This window comes from Sapajus apella, unplaced genomic scaffold (assembly GCF_009761245.1).
Source record: "Sapajus apella isolate SASKATOON/1434 unplaced genomic scaffold, GSC_monkey_1.0 scaffold185, whole genome shotgun sequence".
Classification (NCBI taxonomy): domain Eukaryota; kingdom Metazoa; phylum Chordata; class Mammalia; order Primates; family Cebidae; genus Sapajus; species Sapajus apella.
The window spans coordinates 374,880-396,220 of NW_022437125.1; the positions used below are offsets into that span (position 1 = coordinate 374,880).

The 21,341-nt window shown below is 51.2% G+C and overlaps 1 protein-coding gene across 2 annotated transcripts in view; it reads right to left on the reverse strand.

Annotated features, from left to right (window-relative positions):
- Positions 1-20,776, reverse strand: part of SIN3B (SIN3 transcription regulator family member B) — a 51,254-nt gene extending 30,478 nt beyond the window's left edge. For both annotated transcript variants that reach the window (XM_032268711.1, XM_032268712.1), the window contains exons 1-5: positions 20,618-20,776; positions 20,254-20,360; positions 18,544-18,697; positions 8,620-8,820; positions 5,888-6,031 (exon numbers count right to left, since the gene is read on the reverse strand). In XM_032268711.1, coding sequence (XP_032124602.1) covers positions 5,888-6,031; positions 8,620-8,820; positions 18,544-18,697; positions 20,254-20,360; positions 20,618-20,725 — 714 coding nt within the window. In that variant the 5' untranslated portion in view covers positions 20,726-20,776. The remainder of the gene's footprint in view (positions 1-5,887; positions 6,032-8,619; positions 8,821-18,543; positions 18,698-20,253; positions 20,361-20,617) is intronic.
- Between the last annotated feature and the right edge of the window lie 565 nt (positions 20,777-21,341).

The window sequence follows — 21,341 nt, forward strand, 5'->3', positions numbered from 1 at the left end:
CCCCCCAAAAAAAAAAAAAAAAAAAAAAAAAAAAAAAAAAAAAAGGAAACTGCTGGCAGGCACTTTTCAGCGGGAAATGCTTATTTTCCCAGGGCGAGCTTTGTCAGGGACCGGCTTCAGAAATGCCACCAGGGGGCACTGCAGGTTCAGCCATCAGAGGACCAGTCTCCAATCAATGACCCCCAAAAGGACCAGACTTCGCAGTGCTTGAAGAATGACCACCAGATTAAAGCCCACAGAACCAAGGCTACCCAGGCTGCAAGGTGAGTAGCTGCAGGCTGCCAGTTCAATGAGTCACCACATGTCTGCTGGGTATAGCCCCCACAGTGCTGGCAGAGGGGGATCCCCCATGGTACAGATCCCCAGAGCAAGGGTCTCAGAGCTGGTTCTTCGGTGCAGCCTTGTCAGCATGTTAGAGCCCCAGGTCATCCTGGCCAGATGCTTTCCTGGGAACCTTCCAACCACACTAGCCGGGGGACATCCTCATGGCCACTCCTAGGTGAGGAAGTTGAGGCTCAGGGAAGTAACCTACCAGGTTCCCACTGCTCCGGGCGCTACACCCCAACCTCCTGTCTCAATCCAGAGTGCCTTGGGGTACCCTTCACCAGGGCAGCAAAAGCTTGCCCAGGCCTCAGCCAGGCTTTCCCTAAGGCCAGGAAGGCTGAGCTGTCCCCACCCTTGGCCACTCTGCACTGTCAGCAATGGCTCAAAGAGTCCAGCTAGGGACACCACTGGAGCCCATCTCCCGGTGCGGACGGGCATGTGGGAGAAGAGCTGCCAACAGGGAGGTGAGAGCTGAGAGGTGAGACCCAAGTCCAAGAGAATGAGACCCACAGACAGTCTGAAAGTGGACAAGGAGGAAGATACACATCACAGCACGGGCGACAGCAGTCAGCTCCAACCACCGGGGACTTGGAGGCCTGAGTGCCCACTCCTGGAGCCGTGTCAACACCAGAAGGGTGTGAAGCTGGAGACAGGCAGACACCCCTCTGATTCGAGTGGTCACAGGGCTCCAAAATTAGGGGTCTCTAACAAGCAGGAAGGGGGAGTGATGCCAGAATTTCCAAGAGAAAACCAAGTAGAGATTCTGAACTTCAGAGAGACACCAGGGGGACAGTGGAATCGGAGAAGGTAACACGAGGGGATTCCCAAGGAGGCGGCTCAGGGCAGAGGCCTGTGATAGAGCTAAGCTCCCTGTCAAAGGAGTAATTCCAGGTACAGGCTGTTTGACCCGCCCCCAGACCAGGCAGCGAGCTGGCTCTGGGGACACAGGGTGGGGATGACCTCTTTCCTGTACAAATGCAGCTGTCCTTTCCAGTGCTCTGAGCACCTGAAGGACAAGAGCTTGTGGGGTCCCCACCTGAGCAGGAGGGAGGGTCGCTCCTGTGTGAGAGAGAAGGAAACCAGGCCCAGGAGGTGGCACAATCCTCCTGCCTCTATGGCCCAGGCTACTATGCATACAAGCTTGGCCCAGGCCCCAGGCAGGAGGGAAGGTCAGGGTAAGGCTCCTGGAATTGACCCCCACAGAGCAGCACGCAGTCCCTGTGACTTCGAGTTAGGAAGTGTTTCTGGGTGGCATCCCTGCTTCGAGGGGGTGCTCACGCCCTCGAGACAGTAACTCACGGGGACAAGCCCCACCCATTGGCCTAGATAAACTGGAGAGACTCTGGCCAAGGACAAGGGAAGAACAGGGTTTGCAGAGCACGGAGGAAAACCCAAGAAAATATACCATGATCTAGACTCAACAGAGGGTCTAGATCATGTCCACACCTAGACCCCTGCTGGTGCCTGAGTTCTTCCCTTCAAGACCTGCTTCCCCTGCCCTACCCGCTCTGCTTCATCCATTCAGAGCCAGGACCCAGGAGAGGAGGTGGTGAGAAACGGAAGTGGTGGCGGGGAACCTCTCATCTTGATGTGTCATCAAGGACCAAGAGGAAGAAAAGAGGAAGTGGAACATTCACAAGCTAGGAACAGAAGAGAACTTCTTTAGCCTAATAAAGCAGCTATGAAAAAACAGAGCTGGCATCACACTCGCAGGTGAAGGGCTGGGCCGGGTGCGGTGGCTCACGCCTGTAATCCCAGCACTTTGGGAGGCCGAGGCAGGCGGATCACCTGAGGTCGGGAGCTCGAGACCAGCCTGACGGACGCGGAGAAACCCCATCTTTACTAAAAAATACAAAATAAGCCAGGCCACGTGGTGGCGCATGCCTGCAATCCCAGCTACTCAGGAGGCTGAGGCAGAAGAATTGCTCGAACCCAGGAGGTGTGGGTTGTGGTGAGGCAAGATCGCGCCATTGCACTTCAGCCTGGGCAACAAGAGCAAAACTCTATCTCACATACACACCTGCTTTCACCATTTTCCATTCAACACAGGATTGGAAGTCCCTGTTAGAACAATAAGACAAGAAGAAGTAATGCAGAGTATCTGCAATGGAAAGAAAAGATTCCCTGATGTTTGCTGGGTAAGGTGGCTCACGCCTGTAATCCTAGAACTTTGGGAGGCTAAGGTGGGTGGATCACCTGAGGTCAGTTTGAGATCAGCCTGGCCAACACAGTGAAACCCAGTCTCGACTAAAAATACAAAGATTAGCTGGGTGTGATGGTGCATGCCTGTAATCCCAGTTATTTGGGAGGCTGAGGCAGGAGAATTGCTTGAACCCAGGAGATGGAGGTTGCAGTGAGCCAAGATCACCACTGCACTCCAGTCTGGGTGACAGGGTGAGGCTGTCTCAAAAAAAAAACAAAAAGGCCAGATGCAGTGGTTCACGCCTGTTATCCCAGCACTTTGGGAGGCCGAGGTGGGCAGATCACGAGGTCAGGAGTTCGAGACCAGCCTGGCCAACATAGTGAAACCCCATCTCTACTAAAAAATACAAAAAATTAGCCTGGCATGGTGGCAGGCCCCTGTAATCCCCGCTACACGGGAGGCTGAGGCAGGAGAATTGCAAATGCCACTGCATTCCAGCCTGGCAACAGAACAAGACTCCATCTCAAAAAAAAAAAAGAAAAGAAAAAAGAAAGAAAACAATTCCATTTACAATGGCATCAGTAAAAATTAAATACTTTGGAATAAATTTGAACAAGGCAATGCAAGACTTGTCCACTAAAAACTACAAAACACTGCTAAAAGAAATTAAAGACAACATAAATAAATGGAAAGTTTTTGTATGTTCATGGATTGAAAAACTTAACAATGTTCAAATGGCAATATTTACCCCAGGTGATCTAAAGAGTCAGTGCAATCCCTATCAAAATCACAATGGCCTTTTTTGTAGAAATGGATAAGCTCATCTTCAAATTCATACGGAACTGCAAGGGGCTCTGAATGTCAAAACAATCTGGAAAAAGAGGAACAAAGTTGGAGGCTTCACACTTCCTGATTTTGACCTTACTACACAGCTACAGTAATCAAAACAGTGTGGTATGGCATAAGAATAGACACATAGTCCAGTGGATCATAATTAAAAATTCCAAAATAAAATCATACAACTATAGTCAATGGGTTTTCAACAAGAGTGCCAAGACCATTCAGTGGGGAAAAACAATTTCTTCAACAAATGATGCTGGGACAACTGGATTTCCATATACAAAAGAATAAAGTTGGACTCCTACCTCACACCATACGCAAAAATTAAAATACGTCAATGACATAAACATAAGAGTCAAAACTATAAAACTATTAGAAGAGAACATGATGGGCAACCTTCATGCCCTTGATGATGATTTCTTACATTTGACATTAGAAACATGCATGACATTAAGGAAAAAACAGGTAAACTGGGCTTCATCAAAATTAAAGACTGGTGTGCATCAAAGACACTAATACAAAAGTAAAAAGACAGCCTACAGAATGGAGGAAAATATTTGCAAATCATAGCTATCATAAAGTAAGTGTCTAGCATCAGAATATATAAAGAACTCTTATAACTCAACAATAAAAAGACAAATAAAAAAATTGGCAAAGGATGTGAATAAACATTTCTCCAAAGAAGATGGACAGTCAATATACACATGGATGCTCAACATCATCTGTCATAAGGGAAATGCAAATCCAGACCACAACACAGCTGAGCACAGTGGCTCATGCCTGTAATCCCAGAACTTTGGGAGACTGAGGCAGGTGGATTGCTTGAGGCCAGGAGTTCGAGACCGGCCTGGGCAACATGGCAAAACCGTCTCTGCAAAAAATACAAAAACTGGCCTGGCTTCATGGTGCTGCCTGTAATCCCAGCTACTCAGGAGGCTGAGGTGTGAGGATTACCTGAGCCTGGGAGATGCAGACTGCAGTGAACAGTGATCAGTTGTGCCTGGGTGAGATAGAGAGAGAGAGCTTGTCTCAAAAAATAAAAACAAACTTCTGACCTCGTGATCTGCCCACCTCAGCCTCCCAAAGTGCTGGGATTACAGGCGTGAACCACTGCATCTGGCCTTTTTGTTTTTTTTTTTTTGAGACAGCCTCACCCTGTCACCCAGACTGCACTCCAGCCTGGGTGAGATAGAGAGAGAGAGCTTGTCTCAAAAAATAAAAACAAACCTTAATGTTATGAATAACACTTCACATGGTTACTAAAAAACAAAAAAACACCCCCAAACCTGGAAAATAACAAATGATGGCAAAGATGCAGAGAAACAGAACCCGTGGTACATTGCTGTTGGGGATGTAAAATGGTGCAGTCACCGTGGAAAACAGTTTGCAAGCTCTTCCAAAAGTTAAACACGGAATTACCGAGTGACCCAGCAATTCCACTCCTAGGTGTCTACCCAAAAGAACTGAAAACAGGTGTTCAAACAAATCCTTGGAATCAATGATGACAGCAGCACCGTTCACAACAGCCAAAGGGCAGAACAACCCAAATGTCCACCAACAGAATGCGGATCAACAGAATGTGGTCCATCCGTCTAACGGAATTATGATTCAGCCAGAAAAAGGAACGAGCACTGATCCACGGTACATGTGAGGCCTTGAAAACATGATGCTGACTGAGAGAAGCGAGACACAAAGGCCACATACTGTGAGATTCCGCTGATCTGAAATGTTCAAACGGGCCAATCAAATCACACAGACAGGAAGTAGATGGGTGGCTGCCAGGAGCTGGCGGAGGGGAGTGGGGAGTGGCTGCTGAAGGGGAAGGGGTCTCTTTTCAGGGGGATGAGAATGTTCTGTAACTAGGTAGTGCTGAAGGTTGTACAATACTGAGGATGCACCAAATGCCAGGGAATTGTTCACTTTCAATGCTGAATTCTGTTACATAAATTTCAGTTCAATTTTAAAGAAACTCTTACATTTACAGGGGAAAAAAAAGAATTGGAACAGGTGGCCCTGGCATCTTCAGGTCATAGGCAGGGCAGAAAGGTTGACCATGCAGTTTGAGCCCTGAACCGCCCTATCTAAGGCCCCTCCTGGCCCATCTCTGCTCTCTACCACCCACAGTCAGGGCCAGGCCACAGCCCACCCCCGCTACTGGCTCCTCCAGCTCCGACCTGCTGGAGCCCCAGATCAGTCTCATCCAACAGGGGAAGCGATGGTGGTGGATCCAAGCCCTCCTGCACCTTCCCACAGGTCTGGGGTCCCAGGCAGGGTGTGGCTCTGCAGGGCAGGCCCAGGAGGTGGAAACTCTGGACCCACTGTCTCCATCGAGCTCTCTGCCTCCCAAACCGCCCTGAGACCTGGGTACAATCTGTACAGAGAAGCACTTTGGCGAATCGTTTCCGAGCTTGCTGTGCCTACAATGAGGAACCCCTGGGTGCCTAGACCCTACATAGCTTCTGGGGGACCCTGACGTGCTCTGGAGGGTGGTAGGGCCTGGCCCAGCCCAGGGTTGAGCTGGCTGGGGCCCTGTCTCCTCACTGAGGTCCCCGGGGCTGGGCAGGGGCTCTCTGCACTCACTAGAGACCGCTTGGCTTCGGGCAGGAACTGTCCAAACTCTGAGAGCAGGTCCTCCTGGCCCCGGAAGAGGTTGGCCACCTCGGTGAATACCTCCTCTTCGGACATGCCTCGGAACGGCCGGCCCCTCGTGTTCAGCTGCTCCTTCTGCCAGTTTTGAGGAAAGGGAAAACAAGTCGTTAGCCAAGAAGCGCCGTGCCCTGGGCTGGGACACTCAGGCAGCCCTCCGTGGAGGAGACGGGATGACTCTCAGAAAGAGCACCTGCCGGCAGGGCCCACAGTACTGTCTGCTCACGTGTGGATCTCACTGCCTGGCACAGCCTGTGCCCCGGCCATGGGCAGGAGTATGGGAGGGACTTGAGGAGGGACACCTAGCAGTGTCCACGAGCAGAGGGGTCAGGGAGGTGGGAGGCTGGCCGGAATCAGGGTGGGCTGGGGAAATGCAAGGTAAGGGGCAAACTCCAGGATTTCCCAAGGGAAATGGGGAGTGTGGAACTGGGGGAGCGCTGGGCCATGAAGGAAAGGGACTTCCAGGCCAAGGCACCTATTGGCCCGGAGTCATTGAGACCCAAGGAAAATGGACTGATCCAGAGCTTGAAGCAACAAGAGGACCAAAGGGAACCAAAGTGGGAAGGCAGAAATGGGCCAGCAAAAAGAAGGTGGCTGTTAGAAATATGTTCTTGTCAATTTTACACCCAAGAAAGCTGACACCTTGTCAATTACACCCCAGAAATTTACACCCAAAAAAACTGACACCGTGTCAATTTTCACAGAACAAGGGGCAGTGGGGCCGGAGCCTCTCGGACAGTATTGCATGGCCTCCACAGTCCCAACTCCACAGCTGCAAAGCAGGGGTCCCTGTGCTGGTGCCTCCCTCCCCGCTGGGCCCACTGCAGCCTGTAGGAAGGGAAGCAAGTTTTAAATCTTGGGACCGGTGGCATCTACACCACAGGGGAAAAAACCACCACCCTTCCAAAAAGTCACCAAAAGTCACCTAAAAGCAAAGTTTTAAAATAAACAAAACCCAATCAGTTCAGATAATAAATGATCTATCTGCATACAGACAAAACAATGACCAAATTGACTGAAGTTCAAAGAAACACAATTTAGGCTGGCCATGACTCAGGCCTGCAATCCCAGCACTTTGTGGGCCGAGGCAGGAGAATGGCTTGAGTCCAGGAGTTCAAGACCAACCTGGGCAACATAGTGAGACCCTATCTCTACAAAAAATTTTATGCTTGATCTTAGCCAAAAGGCTGAGGAGTGATACAAAAAATGTTAAACATTATCTAGGCATGGTGACACACTCCTATGGTCCTAGTTACTTGGGAGGCTGAGGCAAGAAGACTGCTTAAGCCCAGAAGTTCAAAGCTGCAGTGAGCTATAATTGTGACAGTACATACTCCGGCCTGGGCAAGAGAGCAAGACCCTATCTAAAACAAATAAAGAGGAAAAGAAACAATCACCAAACTGACTGATATTTAAAGAACACAATTTGAAAGAGTGCCACAGCCATTTTCTGCTCATCTGACTACGCAGACAGAAGAGGCTAAGATTTCTGATGAGGGTGTGGGGAACAAGTGCTCTCAAACACAGAAAACAAGGCTGGGCACGGTGGCTCACGCCTGTAATCCCAGCTACTCGGGAGGCCGAGGTGGGAGGATTGCTTGATTCTGGAAAGTTGAGGTTGCAGTGAGCCGTGATCGCACTACCACACTCTTGCCTGTGTGAGAGTGAGACCCAGTCTCAAAAAAAAAAAAAAAAAAAAACAATTCAAATCAAACCAAAACAGAACTCCGACGGCTATTTGTGCATGCATGTTCACTGCAGCACTATTCCCAACAGCCAAAAGCTGGAAGCAGCCCCATGTCCACTGACAGATGAACGGACAAACAAAATACAGTCCATTCATTTGCTGAAATATTATTCAGCCTTAAAAAGGAAAGAAGTTCTGACTCATGGTACAACACGGATGACCCTTGAGGACATTATGCTAAGTGAAACGAGTCAGTCACAAAAAGACAAATACTTACAGGAGGTCCCTAGAGTCATCACATCCATAGAGACAGAAAGCAGAAAGGTGGGTGCCAGGGGCTGGGGGGATAGGGGATGGTAAGTGTTTAATGGGGACAGAGCTTCAGTTTCACAAGATGAAGAGAGTTCTGACGGTGGATGGTGGCAATGGTTACGGAACAATTTGAATGTACCTAATGCCACAGAACTGTACACTTAAAAATGGTGAAAATGGTAAATTTTGTCATGTGTACTTTACCATAGTTAAAAAAAAAAAAAAAAAAAAAAAAACCCAGCTGGAGGCTTCTGTCATTCCAGCACTTTGAGAGACTGAGGTGGACGGATCGCTTGAGTTCAGGAGTTTGAGACCAGCATGGGCAACGTGGCAAAAACCCTGTCTCTACAAAAAATACAAAAATTAGCCAGGTGTGGTGACGCATGCCCATGTTCTAGCCCCAAGTAGCCTCCACTACTTGGGAGGCTGAGTTGGAGGATGGCTTGAGCCCAGGAGGCGGAGGTTGCAGTGAGCCGAGGCCATGCCACTGCACTCCAGCCTGCGAAACAGAACCAGCCTCTGTCTCAAGAAAAAACGAACAAAAACCCCACCACTAAGTAGAATTTTACAGGATTTTATCAATTCCAACAAGCAAATCGAGTATCTGCAGGGCCCCACAGTGGATGAAACCACAAAACCTACAAGGAATTGCAACCTGAGTCCTCACCTGGTACGTGTGCAGGATCTCCAGGAACGATCTGTAGATTTCCGGGTGATCTAGGAAGCGGGTCTTAATCTTATTCACGTAGCTGATGGCATTGTTGAACTCCACGGAATCGGACTCCAGGGGCACCTGGGGTTTGTCTTCCTTATACGGCACCTGCTGCTTGAAGTCCTCCGCACAGTCCCCGTGGTTGTGCGAATTCTCCTGACAAGGTGACAGTGAGTTACTGCCAGGCCCGACACTGGGAACAGACTGAAAAACGTCAGGCCCAGCCACTGCACAAGCACAGAAAAAACTCAGCATGGAGCCAAGTTTCGTCAGAGACAGGGAAACGTACTTCTGAGGGCCTGGAGGCAAGCAGGGCCGGGTGCACAGGTGAGTCTCCCCAGCTCACCTCCACCCCATCCCTACCAGTCTACTCAAAGAACACGCCAAGTTCAAGGAGCACCTTCCATTTTGAAAACTTCACATTTGGGAGAAATGTACAAAGGGGGATGTTTAAGCCTCTGCAGCGCCAAGTGCTGGGCTGTGTATAATAGAGAAGTCTCCCACGCCTTCCGCAATCTGTTTCAGCAAGATTGCTTTCACGTGGAAGAGCGCGTGCTGCCAGCAGTGATGCCACAGTAGGATGCATAAGGTGGGGACCCTGGTGGTTAGAGGCGACCCACCGTCCAGGTTGCTGGGGACTTCGGGGATTCCTGGGACGTGACATTTTTGGTGCTAAGCCCCAGGTAAATCGCAACAAGGTGCATCGGTCACTTGAGAGAAAAGAGAGGCCCTGAACACCCACCAAGAATGCCCTCCATGCCTGTACTTAGAGAAACAAAGTTGCCTCCCTCCCACATTGTGGTGGGCCAGGACCACGCCCTCAAAGGACAAGCTGTTGTTTCTAAAGCAGAATGATGCCACAGGGTCCCCAGTCAGTCAGGATTCCTCCAGCCTGGCTAAGGTTTCTGCTTGGATAGCCAACCCCTGCTCGGTGAGTCCCAGAGAACCCTCTTTCACCAAAGTGAAATGGCGCCATCTCCCGGCACTCCTGTGTGTTTCTCTGTGCCACCTGTTGCCACCTTATGGATAACGTGTATTGTACTCATTTTATTATCCATCAGTCCTGGCTGGATTCCACGAGGGTGGGGATTTTGATCAGGGCTGTACCCCCAGAGCCTGGAACAGTATGAGAACAGAGTGGGCTTCACCCGCTGTTGGGGATGGTTAGGAGAACGGATGAAGGGACACGGACTTCACTGCTTCTGCTGCCCTGCAGTGCCCAACATTGCACGTGACCCAAATACTGACCCTGAGAGTCTACTGCGCTAGGCAAGGCCAGGCACACCACTGCCGTCCTATACTGAAACAGGCACCTCTGCTGGGCACAGACACCGTCAGTGGGATGAGTGCATCCGGCAGCTGTCACGACAAGGTACCGCAGACTGGCTGAAACAGTGGAAGTTCGTATTGCTCCGTTCTGGAGGCCAGGAGGCCAAGGTCAAGGTGCCAGGAGGTTTGGTTTCCTCTGCGGCCTCTTTCCTTTGCTTGTGGACAGCTACTGACTCACTGTGTCCTCATGTGGTCGTCTCTCCGAGCATGCACGTCCCTGATGTCTGTCCCAATCGCCTCTTCTCATAAGCACACCCATCACATTGGATTAAGGCCCACCCTAACCGCCTCGTTTTACTTAATCACCTCTTCAAAGGATGATTCAGCCTCTTCAAAGGCTCTATCTCCAAATACAGTCACATTCTGAGGCGTTGGGGGCTAGGGCTAAAACACATGAATTTGGGGTGAAATTTGGGGTGGGGGGATAACACAGTTCTTTCCAGAACAATGGGTACAGAGACAATTCTAGAAAGTCTCAGCTGAAAAGCAGAAACACAAGACACGGAACAGCTGCGACTCTAAAATCCTTTCTCCTCAGTGGCGGATGTGTTCTTTTTGTTTTGAGATGGAGTTTGGCTCTGCCCCCCAGGCTGCAGTGCAGTGGTGCGATCCCGGCTCACTGCAACCACTGCCTCCCCGGTTCAAGCAATTCTCCTGCCTCAGCCTTTGGGATCACAAGTGCCGCACGACCACACCCGGCTAATTTTTGTATTTTTAGTAGAGATGGGGTTTCACCATGTCGGCCAGGCTGGTCTTGAACTCCTGACCTCAAGGGATCCTCCCACCTCTGCCTCCCAAAGTGCTGAGATTTATATGCATAAGCCACTGTACCCGGTCAGTGGCGGAATTTGTTCTAAGACTCTCTGGGGATGTTTGTGATGATTCTCTGTGCTCACGCTCACGGGGCTGCTCTGTTTCTCTACAGTGCACGGGTCTGACAGAGGAAGGGGTCTGAACAAGCAGGATGTGGGTATGTGGGGAAGCAGCCTGAAGCCAAGGTCTGTTTCAAAGGCAGGCAGCTGTAAGCTCACTGCGAACCCCCAGCACTCCAAGGAGGTATCTCCAAGCTCCACGTACACTCTCCGACCCCCTAAAGTGAGCCACTGCAACAAGATGGGGAAACACACTCTAGACTGAAGCCTGGCAAAAAAGAGCCAGATGGGATGCTGCAGCCACTACAGGACACAGCATGGCAGTACCCTCAATGGGTTGACCACAGAATTATGGTTACCATGTGAGCCGGTAATCCCGCCCCCTGGCGTATACCCAAGAGAACTGAAAACAAGCCAGGCGCAGTGACTCACGCCTGTAATCCCAGCACTTTGGGAGGTTGAGGCAGGCAGATCATCCGAAATTAGGAGTTCAAAACCAGCCTGACCAACATGTAGAAACCCTGCCCCTACCAAAAATACAAAAAATTAGCTGGCCGTGGTGGTGCACGCCTGTCATCCCGGCTACTTGGGAGGCTGAGGCAGGAGAATCGCCTGAACCTGGGACGTGGAGGTTGCAGTGAGCTGAGATCATGCTGCTGCACTCTAGCCGGGGCAACAGAGTGAGACTCTGTCTCGGAAAAAAAAAAAGAAAGGAAGCAGGTGTTCCAACACATCCTCACATATGAATGTAGCAGCACTACGCACAACAGCCAAAAGGTGGAAACAGCCCAAACATCCATCAGTAGACAAATGGACATGCGCAATGTGGTCCTTCCACACAGTGGAGGATGATTCAGTCTTCAGGAAGGACGCACTGATGCCCGCTCCGATGTGAACGACACCGGAAAACACGATGCGAGTGAGAAGCCAGACACCAAGAGCCACACGGTATATGACCCCATTGACGTGAAATGGCCAGAACAAGCAAATCCATACACACAGGAAGCGGACTCATGGTTGCCAGGGGCTGGGGGCAGAGATTTCAAAGGTTCAGGGTTTGATCTTGAGGTGATGTTAGTGCTCTGGAATTAGTGGTGATGGCTGCACAGTATCGTGAATACAGTAAAATGATGATGATGGATTTCATGTTATGTGAACGGTATCACAATATAAAACATTTAGAAAAATTTAATCCTTTGAAATGTAAAAATCATAACCAACCACACCGAGCCCAGCTGGCTTTGGCCTCCAAGCTGTCATCTGCCAACTGTGCTGCTCTAAACCACCTAGCACAAGCCCAGCTTTCTCTTTCCTTCTGGCACCCCTTCTCTCCCCGTGCCCTGGGTGGCCTCAACAGGCAGAGGTCCAAACGCCTCCCGCACCATGATAAACCATCCCGCATGGCCGACACCTCCACCTGAGCATCCACACACAGCCCCACCTGGGTACTGATTAATGGAGCCTAAAATGGCAGGCAACTCACAGACACAGAGCAGCTCCCTAGCTGCCCCGGCCTCGCACACCTCAGCAGGGGCCCATGCTTACCCAGAGAATCAGGCAACCTGGGATCACCCCAGACTTCTCACTCTCACTGACCACCCCCTACTCCTAATCGATGTCATCGTCCACTCTACCCCCAAGACATGGGAACCCCCCAGTCCTTGTCACCGTCCATTCTGTCCCCATCACACAGGAACCCCCCGGTCCTTGTCACCGTCCATTCTGTCCCCATCACACAGGAACCCCCCCGGTCCTTGTCACCATTCACTCTGTCTCCATGATTGTTCACTCCATCCCCATCACTGGGGGGTCCTTGCTACCACCTATTCTCTCCCCATCACTGTCTACTTGGTTCTCATCACTAGGGGCCCCCTCCGTTCCTTGTCACCATCCTCTCTGTCCCCATCACTCAGGGCCCCTCTCCGGTCCTTGTCACCATCCTCTCTGTCCCCATCACTCAGGGCCCCTCTCTGGTCTTTGTCACCATCCTCTCTGTCCCCATCACTCAGGGTCCCTCTCCGGTCCTTGTCACCATCCTCTCTGTCCCCATCACTGTCTACTCTGCCCCCACCACCTGGGGCCCCTCCCTGGTCTCCCAAGAGCCTCCTGACCCCTCACTGTCAGCACAGCAGCAGAACTGCCTCCCAGAACCCTCCAGTGGCTCTCGTGCCCCGGCTCCTTCTCCCTCTTCTCTCCCTCAGCTCCTGACCCCATCGGTCTCCTTGGCCATTCCTCGAGCACACCCACTCACTCTCACCGCAGGCCACCATACGCCACCAGGAACAGTCCCCTCTGAAACAGGCCCTGCCCACAGCACCTCCTCCCACCCTTCCCCGGCCTGCTCCTTCCTCTCTCTGCCCTTGGCCACAGCATAAAAGCCCACACCTGCCCATCTGTTTCTTATGGGACTCCCCACCTTGACTGTGCAGGAACCCTGAGAGCAGAGCCTCTGAGTAAACCCCAGGGCCTGGCTCGGGGAAAGGGGTCACTGTCTGCTCCATGAGCCACGAAGATACAAAACCGAGAATTCAACTTGTTGGCAACTAGCTGGACTCCCCCAGAGAGTAGCCGGGGGCTCCCTCTGAACGTAGAGGGGCTGCTTATCCCTGTCTCTGTCCAAGCCAGCTGCCATCTTCCACGAGGCAGGGTCTGACCTGAAGAGGACCCGCTAGCTGAGAGTGGCCACGTTCCCACCAGCGTCAAGTTTCTCGTTCTTGCACCATGCACTGCTCCCTAGGAATGTTCCAGAAGTGGACACAGTCATGAACAACACAGTGGAAGTGCCTACTTCATCTTAAGGACTCACCATCTACCGACAAGAAAGGAAAACCAACAATAAACAATGGATTCTGAACTTCTCCTAGCCGTTTTGAAATATATAACCTAGGGTGGCGTAAGAATGACACAGGGTGGAGACTGGGGGGCTCTCTGTGGAGGTGACGTTACAACCAAGGCCTGGATTACCAGACAAGAAATAATGCTGACTCAGAAGACCCAGGTGAGGCTCCAGTAAGAGGCTGTTCTTTCTGGCAAGTTCTCCCAGTCGCCACTGGCCACACATTGGCCTGTGTCTGTCTCCCCTTCAGACTCATGTTCTCAACTGGAGCAACTCTGCCCCCCAGGGGACACTCGGCAACCCCAGAGACACTTTAGGTTATCACATCTGGAAGCAACTGGTGGGTGGAGGCCAAGGGGGGTGCTCAAACACCCTTCAGTGCACAGGATGACCCCTCGCCATAAAGAATGGTCTGGCCCCCAAAACTGAAGTTAAGACACCCTACACCAAAGGCTGCCGGAGGCTAGGACTGGATTCTTATTCACATTCCTTAGCATGTATGGGCCACTCCCTACTTGCCAACAGCTGGCAGGCCTTGTGATAAAATGGAAAAAAAATGATACTTCAAAACAGTCAAACTAAGAAAACTAAGAGAGAATACAGGCCGGGTGTGGTGGGTCACACCTGTAACCCCAACACTTTGGGAGGCCAAGGCAGGAGGATCACTTGAGTCCAGGAATTTAAGACCAGCCTGGACAACATGGTGAAACCCTGTCTCTATTTAAAAAATGTAAAAAAGGCCAAGCCCAGTGGCTCACGCCTGTTATCCCAGCACTTTGGGAGGCCGAGGCAGGTGGATCACCTGAGGTCAGGGGTTCGAGACCAGCCTGGCCAACATGATGAAACCCCGTCTCTACTAAAAATACAAAATTTAGCCGGGTGTGGTGGCAGGCACCTGTAATCCCAGCTACTCAGGAAGCTGAAGCAAAATGACTTGAACCTGGAAGGTGTAGGCTACAGTGAGCCAAGATCGTGCCATTGCACTCCAGCCTGGGCGACAGAGTAAAACTGTGTCTCAAAAAAATAAAAAATAGGCCGGGCATGGTGGCTCACACCTACGATCCCAGCACTTTGGAAAGCTGAGGCAGGTGGATCACAAGGTCAGGAAATCGAGACCAGCCTGGCCAACACTGTGAAACCCTGTCTCTACTAAAAATATAAAAAATTAGCCAGGTGTGTGGTGGATGCCTGTAGTCCCAGCTACTCAGGAGGCTGAGGCAGGAGAATCGCTTAAATCCAGGAGACAGAGATTGCAGTGAGCTAAGATTGTGCCACTGCACTCCTGCCTGGTGACAGAAGGGAGACTCAGTCTCAATAAATAAATAAAAATTTTAAAAAATTTCAATTAAACTAAAAAAAAAAGTACTTTGGGAGGCTGAGGCAGGCAGATCATGAAGTCAGGAGTTTGAGATCAGCCTGACCAACACAGTGAAACCCCGTCTCTACTAAAAACACAAAAATTAGCTGGGCGTGGTGGTATGCACCTGTAATTCCAGCCGCTCAGGAAGCTGAGGCAGGAGAATCACTTGAACCCAGGAAGTGGAGGTTGCAGTGAGCCGAGATTGTGCCACTGCACTCCAGCCTGGGTGACAGAGCAAGACTCAGTCTAAAAAAAAAAAAAAAGAAAAAAGAAAGAAAGAAAGAAAAAGGGAATCTCACCAGGGCCTTTGTGTGTGGGAAGCCCTGTGGGGCTTCCAGACAATGGCCTCTCAAAGGACTCCAGGGAGCCAAAAGCTCAAAGGACTCCTGAAGACATGCAAGTCAGGGCCTGGACATCGGACATCTCTCATGCGTCTGTCCTGCAGCCATACAAACAACAGCCCAGACTGCTGGGAAGCAGGGCTGGAAACGTGACAGGTGCGTCCACATCAATTGGAAGTAAGTGGGCTCCCAGGTGCCCCGAAGAGAACAAACCTCTATAGCTAAGACAGGAAGCCCTGGAAATGACTGCTCCCAGGCTACAGCAAGATGAGCAAGGCCTGCTGAGTAGCTACTAAGTGAAAGTTCCTTTCAAGCCTCTCCCCAAGTCAATCGGCCTGCACCATCGTCATTGTCACCTAGGCCACCTAGGAGTAGACAAGACTGCCAGCCCTCCACGGTTGGGGCTCCGCAGCTGTTTAAAGGAAGAGCCAGCTCCAAGCACAACCACAGTGTGACTCCTGTCAAGATCTAGCCCTGAAAGACAAGTTACTCCACAGGCAGGGAAAGGCAATTTCCACGTGCAGGATGCACGTTTCACTTTTCACTCCGGCTCTTTCTGAGTGAGTGATGGGAAGGACACCCAGTGCTTCCACAGCATTCAGGCTCCACAGGGTGCTCTCACGGATGCTGCCATTGCAAATAAGCTGGGCTTTCACCCGCAGTCACGATTGTTCCAGAGTTTAGTCTTGCTTAGACTTTTACGGTCTGAGGCACAAGCCCTATGTCTGGATCCGGGGGCTCCACTTGCAAACAGGAAATGGAAGGCTCTTCGGAGTTCAGCAGCCACAAGCTTCCAAGTTCCCCTTTAAAACTGAGACTCAGCAAGGTGCGCTGGCTCATGCCGGTAATCCCAGCACTTTGGGAGGCCGTGGCGGGAGGATCATGAGGTCAGGAGTTCAAGACCAGCCTGGCCAACATGGTGAAACCCCGTCTCTACTAAAAATACAAAAACATAAGGCGGGCGTGGTGGTGTGTGCCTGTAATCCCAGCTACTCAGGAGGCTGAGGCAGGAGAATCGCTTGAATCTGGGAAGCAGAGGTTGCAGTGAGCTGAGATCACGCCACTGCACTCCAGCCTGGGTAACAGAGCAAGACTCCATCTCAAAAAAAAAAAACAAACAAACAAACTGAGACTTGCTCCTTGGCTTCCAGAGACAACAGGCTGATGGCAGAGAGGGTCTTGCACAGAGAAGCAGCAAAATTTACACCCACCTTGCACACGGAATTAATACAAAAGCTGCTGCCACATTACCCTTCAGTGTTCTCTTTCCAACTGACTGCAGAGCGTCAGATCCCGAACTGGACACTCTACCATGTCTTCCGTCAAAGGAGAGACCTACCAAGTGCTTCCAGCAGTAGATTCTGACACTCCCTGCTAAAATTCTGGAGGTGAGAACTGGAAGAGGTTGGGAGAGCTGGTTCTCTTATACCAGCCGTTCTCAACAGGGGCACTTTTCCCCCAGGGAGACACCTGGCAATGTCTGGAGATGTTTCTAGCTGTCAGAACTGAGTGAAGGGCTGGTGGGTGCAGGCTACGGATGCTGGCTGCTAAACATCCCACAACGCACTGAGAAGACCCCAACAGCAAAGAATTATGCCCTAAATGGCAATAGTGCCGAAGTGGAAAAAATGACAACAGTCATCTTACAAAAGGGAATTTTAAATAGGCTTTCTTTTTCTCAGAGGAGCTGGTGAGCTCAAGGATAGAGACCACAGAGATAGAAGGAGAAGTGAGCCAGGCCCAGTGGCTCACTCCTGTAATCTCAGCACTGTGAGAGGCCAAGGTGGGTAGACTGCTTGGGGCCAGGAGTTTGAGACCAGCCTGGGCAACATAGTGAGACCCTGTCACTACAAAAAATAAATAAATTAGCTGGTCGTGGTGGTGCACACCTGTAGTCCTAGATACTTAGGAGGCTGAGACGGGAGGATTGCTTGAGCTCAGGAGGCCGAGGCTTCAGTGAGCTATGATAGGGCCACTGCACTCTAGCCTGGACAACAGAGTGAGACCCTGTCTTTAAAAAAAAAAAAAAAGCTGGGTGCAGTAGCTCATGCCCGTAATTCCAGCATTTTGGGAGGCCGAGGAGGGCAGATCACAAGGTCAGGAGATTGAGACCATCCTGGCCAACACGGTGAAACCCTGTCTCTACTAAAAATACAAAAACTAGCCAGGCATGGTGGTGTGTGTCTGTAATTCCAGCTGCTCGGAAGGCTGAGGCAGGAATCACTTGACCCCGAGAGGCGGAGGCTGCAGTGAGCTGAAGCACCACTGCACTCCAGCCTGGGCAACAGAGCAAGACTCCGTCTCAAAAGAGGCTGGGCATGGTGGCTCACGCCTGTAATCCCAGCACTTGGGAAGGCCAAGGCAGGTAGATCACTTGAGGTCAGGAGATCAAGACCAGTGTGGCCGACATAGCAAAACCATGCGTCTCCTTAAAATACAAAAATTAGCCGAGCATGGTGGCCTATAATCCCAGCTACTCAGGAGGCTGAGATAGGAGAAGTGCTTGAATCTGGGAGGTGCAGGTGACACCAAGCTGAGATTGCACCACTGCACTCCAGCCTGGATGACAGAGCCAGACTCTGCCTCAAACAAAAACAAAAACAAAAACAAAAGAGGGCAGCACCTATCAGCCAAGAAAGGAACCAAAGCAAAGCCAGGAGTTCCAACTGAGCTAATGATCCTATCGACAATTCCATGAAACCCAGCCACCATAAAAGTGGCTATTCACACACCATCTCAACCACTTTATTCCACAGGTGGTTCTGAGAGTGATCAGAGGCAGACGATCACATGAGCAAGCACCAGAGCAAGCACCAGGGCAAGCCTGCCTGGTACGCTCGCTGGGAAAGCCTCAGGCCCAGATCTCAGACTTCACACAAAATTCTGCATTAGGAGGATACCTCCCTGACATCCACTCTTGATTTAAATCTTCCAAACAGATCAATTTGGGAGGCAGAGGCTGCTTGTGTAGGTGTTTTCGTATCTATTTTGATTTGTGCTAGAAGCAATGAGCATGCCTAGAAAAAGCACGGATCTTAAGTGGCTTTCTAGCAATGACACAAGAGAGACATGTGGCCCAACCTGAGTAGCAAAATATACATGGTGAAGGCCCAGAACATCCGAATCACTATAGTGGCATACCTGGCATGTCAGAGGCGACTGTATGTTTAACTTGCCGTTCTTGGGAATGTCTATTCTGTATCCGAGGGGAAGAAAAGCATTGAATCCAACAATGAGGTCAGGGTGCTCGTGGAAGAGCTGGGAGACACGTCTGATGACTCCGGGAGTATCGATACTAGAAGAAACAATGAGAGTGGGTCTCAGGAAGCAAATAAAAAATGAAATCTGTTCCCTACTCCCTTGATATTGCCACATAACAACCTTCTCCACAGACAACAAAGCAAGCTAATGTGATCCACCAGGCACAGTGGCTCACACCTGTAACCCCAGCACTTTGGGAGGTCAAGAGTTTGAGACCAGCCTGGCCAACATGGCGAAACCCTGTCTCTACTAAAAATACAAAACTTAGCGAGGCATGGTGGCGCGTGCCTGCAATCCCAGCTACTCAGGACGCTGAGGCACAAGAATCACTTGAACCCGGGAGACGGAGGTTGCAGTGAGCCAAGATTATGCTGCTGCACTCCAGCCTGGGCAACACAGCGACACTCTTTCTCCAAAAAAAAAAAAAAAAAAAAGGTGCCCGTGAGATAGCATCTATACACCATCATCTATTACCTGAGCGGCTAGGCCTGAGTTCCCTATGCCCTTTTGGTGAGAACCAGAAAATACTGACATCGCTCAGCTCCCCCAAAACACTCCACAAATGAGCACTTGGTTCTGAAAATGTCAGGAGAGCCAACCACAAGTCCTGGTCTCCAAGGAATGGCAGGAGGCCGAAGTCCTCTAAGCAATGTGAAAAATTCCCTCATTTCATATCAGATAGGGATGACTAGGACACAGGTTTCCATCTGAGCAAACGACTGCAATGCATAAACACCAACGGTACAGCCAAGTATGGGAAACGTGTAAGATAAATAGGAGGGGAGAGATGGGGTCTCCCTCCCGGCTGCATCACAGACCAGCCCTTAGCACTGGGCTCCTGGAAGGAGACCAGGCCAGCTGCACCAAAGGGGACAGCAGCATGGTAGGGATGTGACCCGAATGCATCTGAGTCAGAGGGTCTGAGTTCTAGTGCCACCTCTGCCACTTAGGTGGATTCCTTACCCACGCCAAATCCCACTGAGCCTCCTATAAAAAACAAGTGCATGATCCCAGGGTTTCCCATCTATCTGTAATCCTCCTCGATTCTGGGCCTGCAAAATCAGCTCATGTGTTTTAAACGTTTTCTGTATGCCAGCTCCCTTACTAAGCATTTTATGAGTCTTCCAAGCAGGCCAGGACTCCAGTGAGCTCAGAGAAGCATCTTGAGGACAAGATTAAAGGGGAAAAGAGTGCCAAAAATTTCAATCATCAAGACAAGTAACATTTTGCAGCGCTTGAAAAAAAAAAAAATCAAAATGGGTCCCACCAAATCTTTCATGAACAAAACTTATTTAAAAATCAACATATTAAATCAAGGCAGGATTCGACTCTATAAGCGTGCACGGCCTCGCCTTCCCTGGCTCCCCTCAGGTCCTGCCCTCCTTTCAGGAATCCCCACGAAGCTCCACAAGGTGGGTACTACCCATTTCCATTTTTGTTACGAGAAGGAGCTAAGGCTCTGAGAGATTCGACAGCCCGCGCAAGGTCACCCGGCTAAGGGGGCAGCCTGGAGAGGGGAGGTCCCACCCCGCTAGGCCCGATTCCGGCCAAGGGGGTGTCCCCCGAGGTGGAGAGGGGCCCCGCGGGTACCTCTGGCTTTTGAACTCTTTCATGATCTCCAGGAAGCCGTTGTAGGTGGCGGGGTCGCTGCCAAAGCGGATCTTCACTTGGTCCAGATAGGTGAGGGCGTCTTCAACCTGCAGAGAGGGGAAGGGTCCAGGTGGGCCCGGGCCGCAGGAGGAGGGAACGAGGGGCTGGGGTCCCTGGAGGGGAAGGGGTCAGGCTGGACCTTCGGAGGGCCAAGGTGAGAGGTGAGGAGTGAGAGGTCCAGGGCCGGGCAGAGGGGAGGCTGAGGCGGGGCCGGGGCCAGGGCCGGGCGGGGCCTGGGTGAGGGGCGCCTGCCCGCGGAGTCCAGAAGATGAGGTCCCCGAGGGAGGGCGGGGACGCCACTCACGTGCACTGGCAGCTTCTCGTGGCCCGCGGAGCCCGAGCGACCCCAGCGGGCGCCGCTCAGCCCCCGGCCCCCGGGGCCGCCACCGCTGCCGCCGCCAGCGTGCGCCATGTTCGAAGTCCGAGCTGCACCCCGCCCCGCCCCCGCCCGAGGGTCTCCCGCGCATGCGCAGCCTCCGCCTTTGGAGGCGGGGCTTGATGACGTTGAGGGGCGGTGCTCTTTGAGGGTCTCCTCTGAGGATCTTCTCCTTAAAATTGCTATCATGCATAATTAACGATTTATATAGCATGGTAGGCGAACCAAGACCCGCCGCCTGCCTGGTCTGGCCCCGCAAGCTCAGAATGATTTTTACATGTTTACAAAGCTGGGGGAAAAATCCAAATGAGAAGTCTATGACCAGTGAAAAAGTTTGTGAAATTCACATTTGAAGGTCCCTGAATAAAGTTTTATTGGCACACAGACACGCCCGCCGGTTTACCTAGGATCTCAGCCTGCTTTTGCACAACAGAGTAGCTAGTTGCTAAAGATCCTACAGATCTGCAGAACCTGATGTATTTACAATCTGGCCTTTTATGGAAAACATCTGCGGGCCCCTGCTCTACAGAGCTGATGGGACAATGAAGTATGAGCACCCAGCGCCCTAATACAGGGCCTTGCGCGGTGAATTTTTGCTAAACGGCCTTTGAGTTAGTCCTACTCCTCCATTTTCACTTCCCTTTCCTTGGTC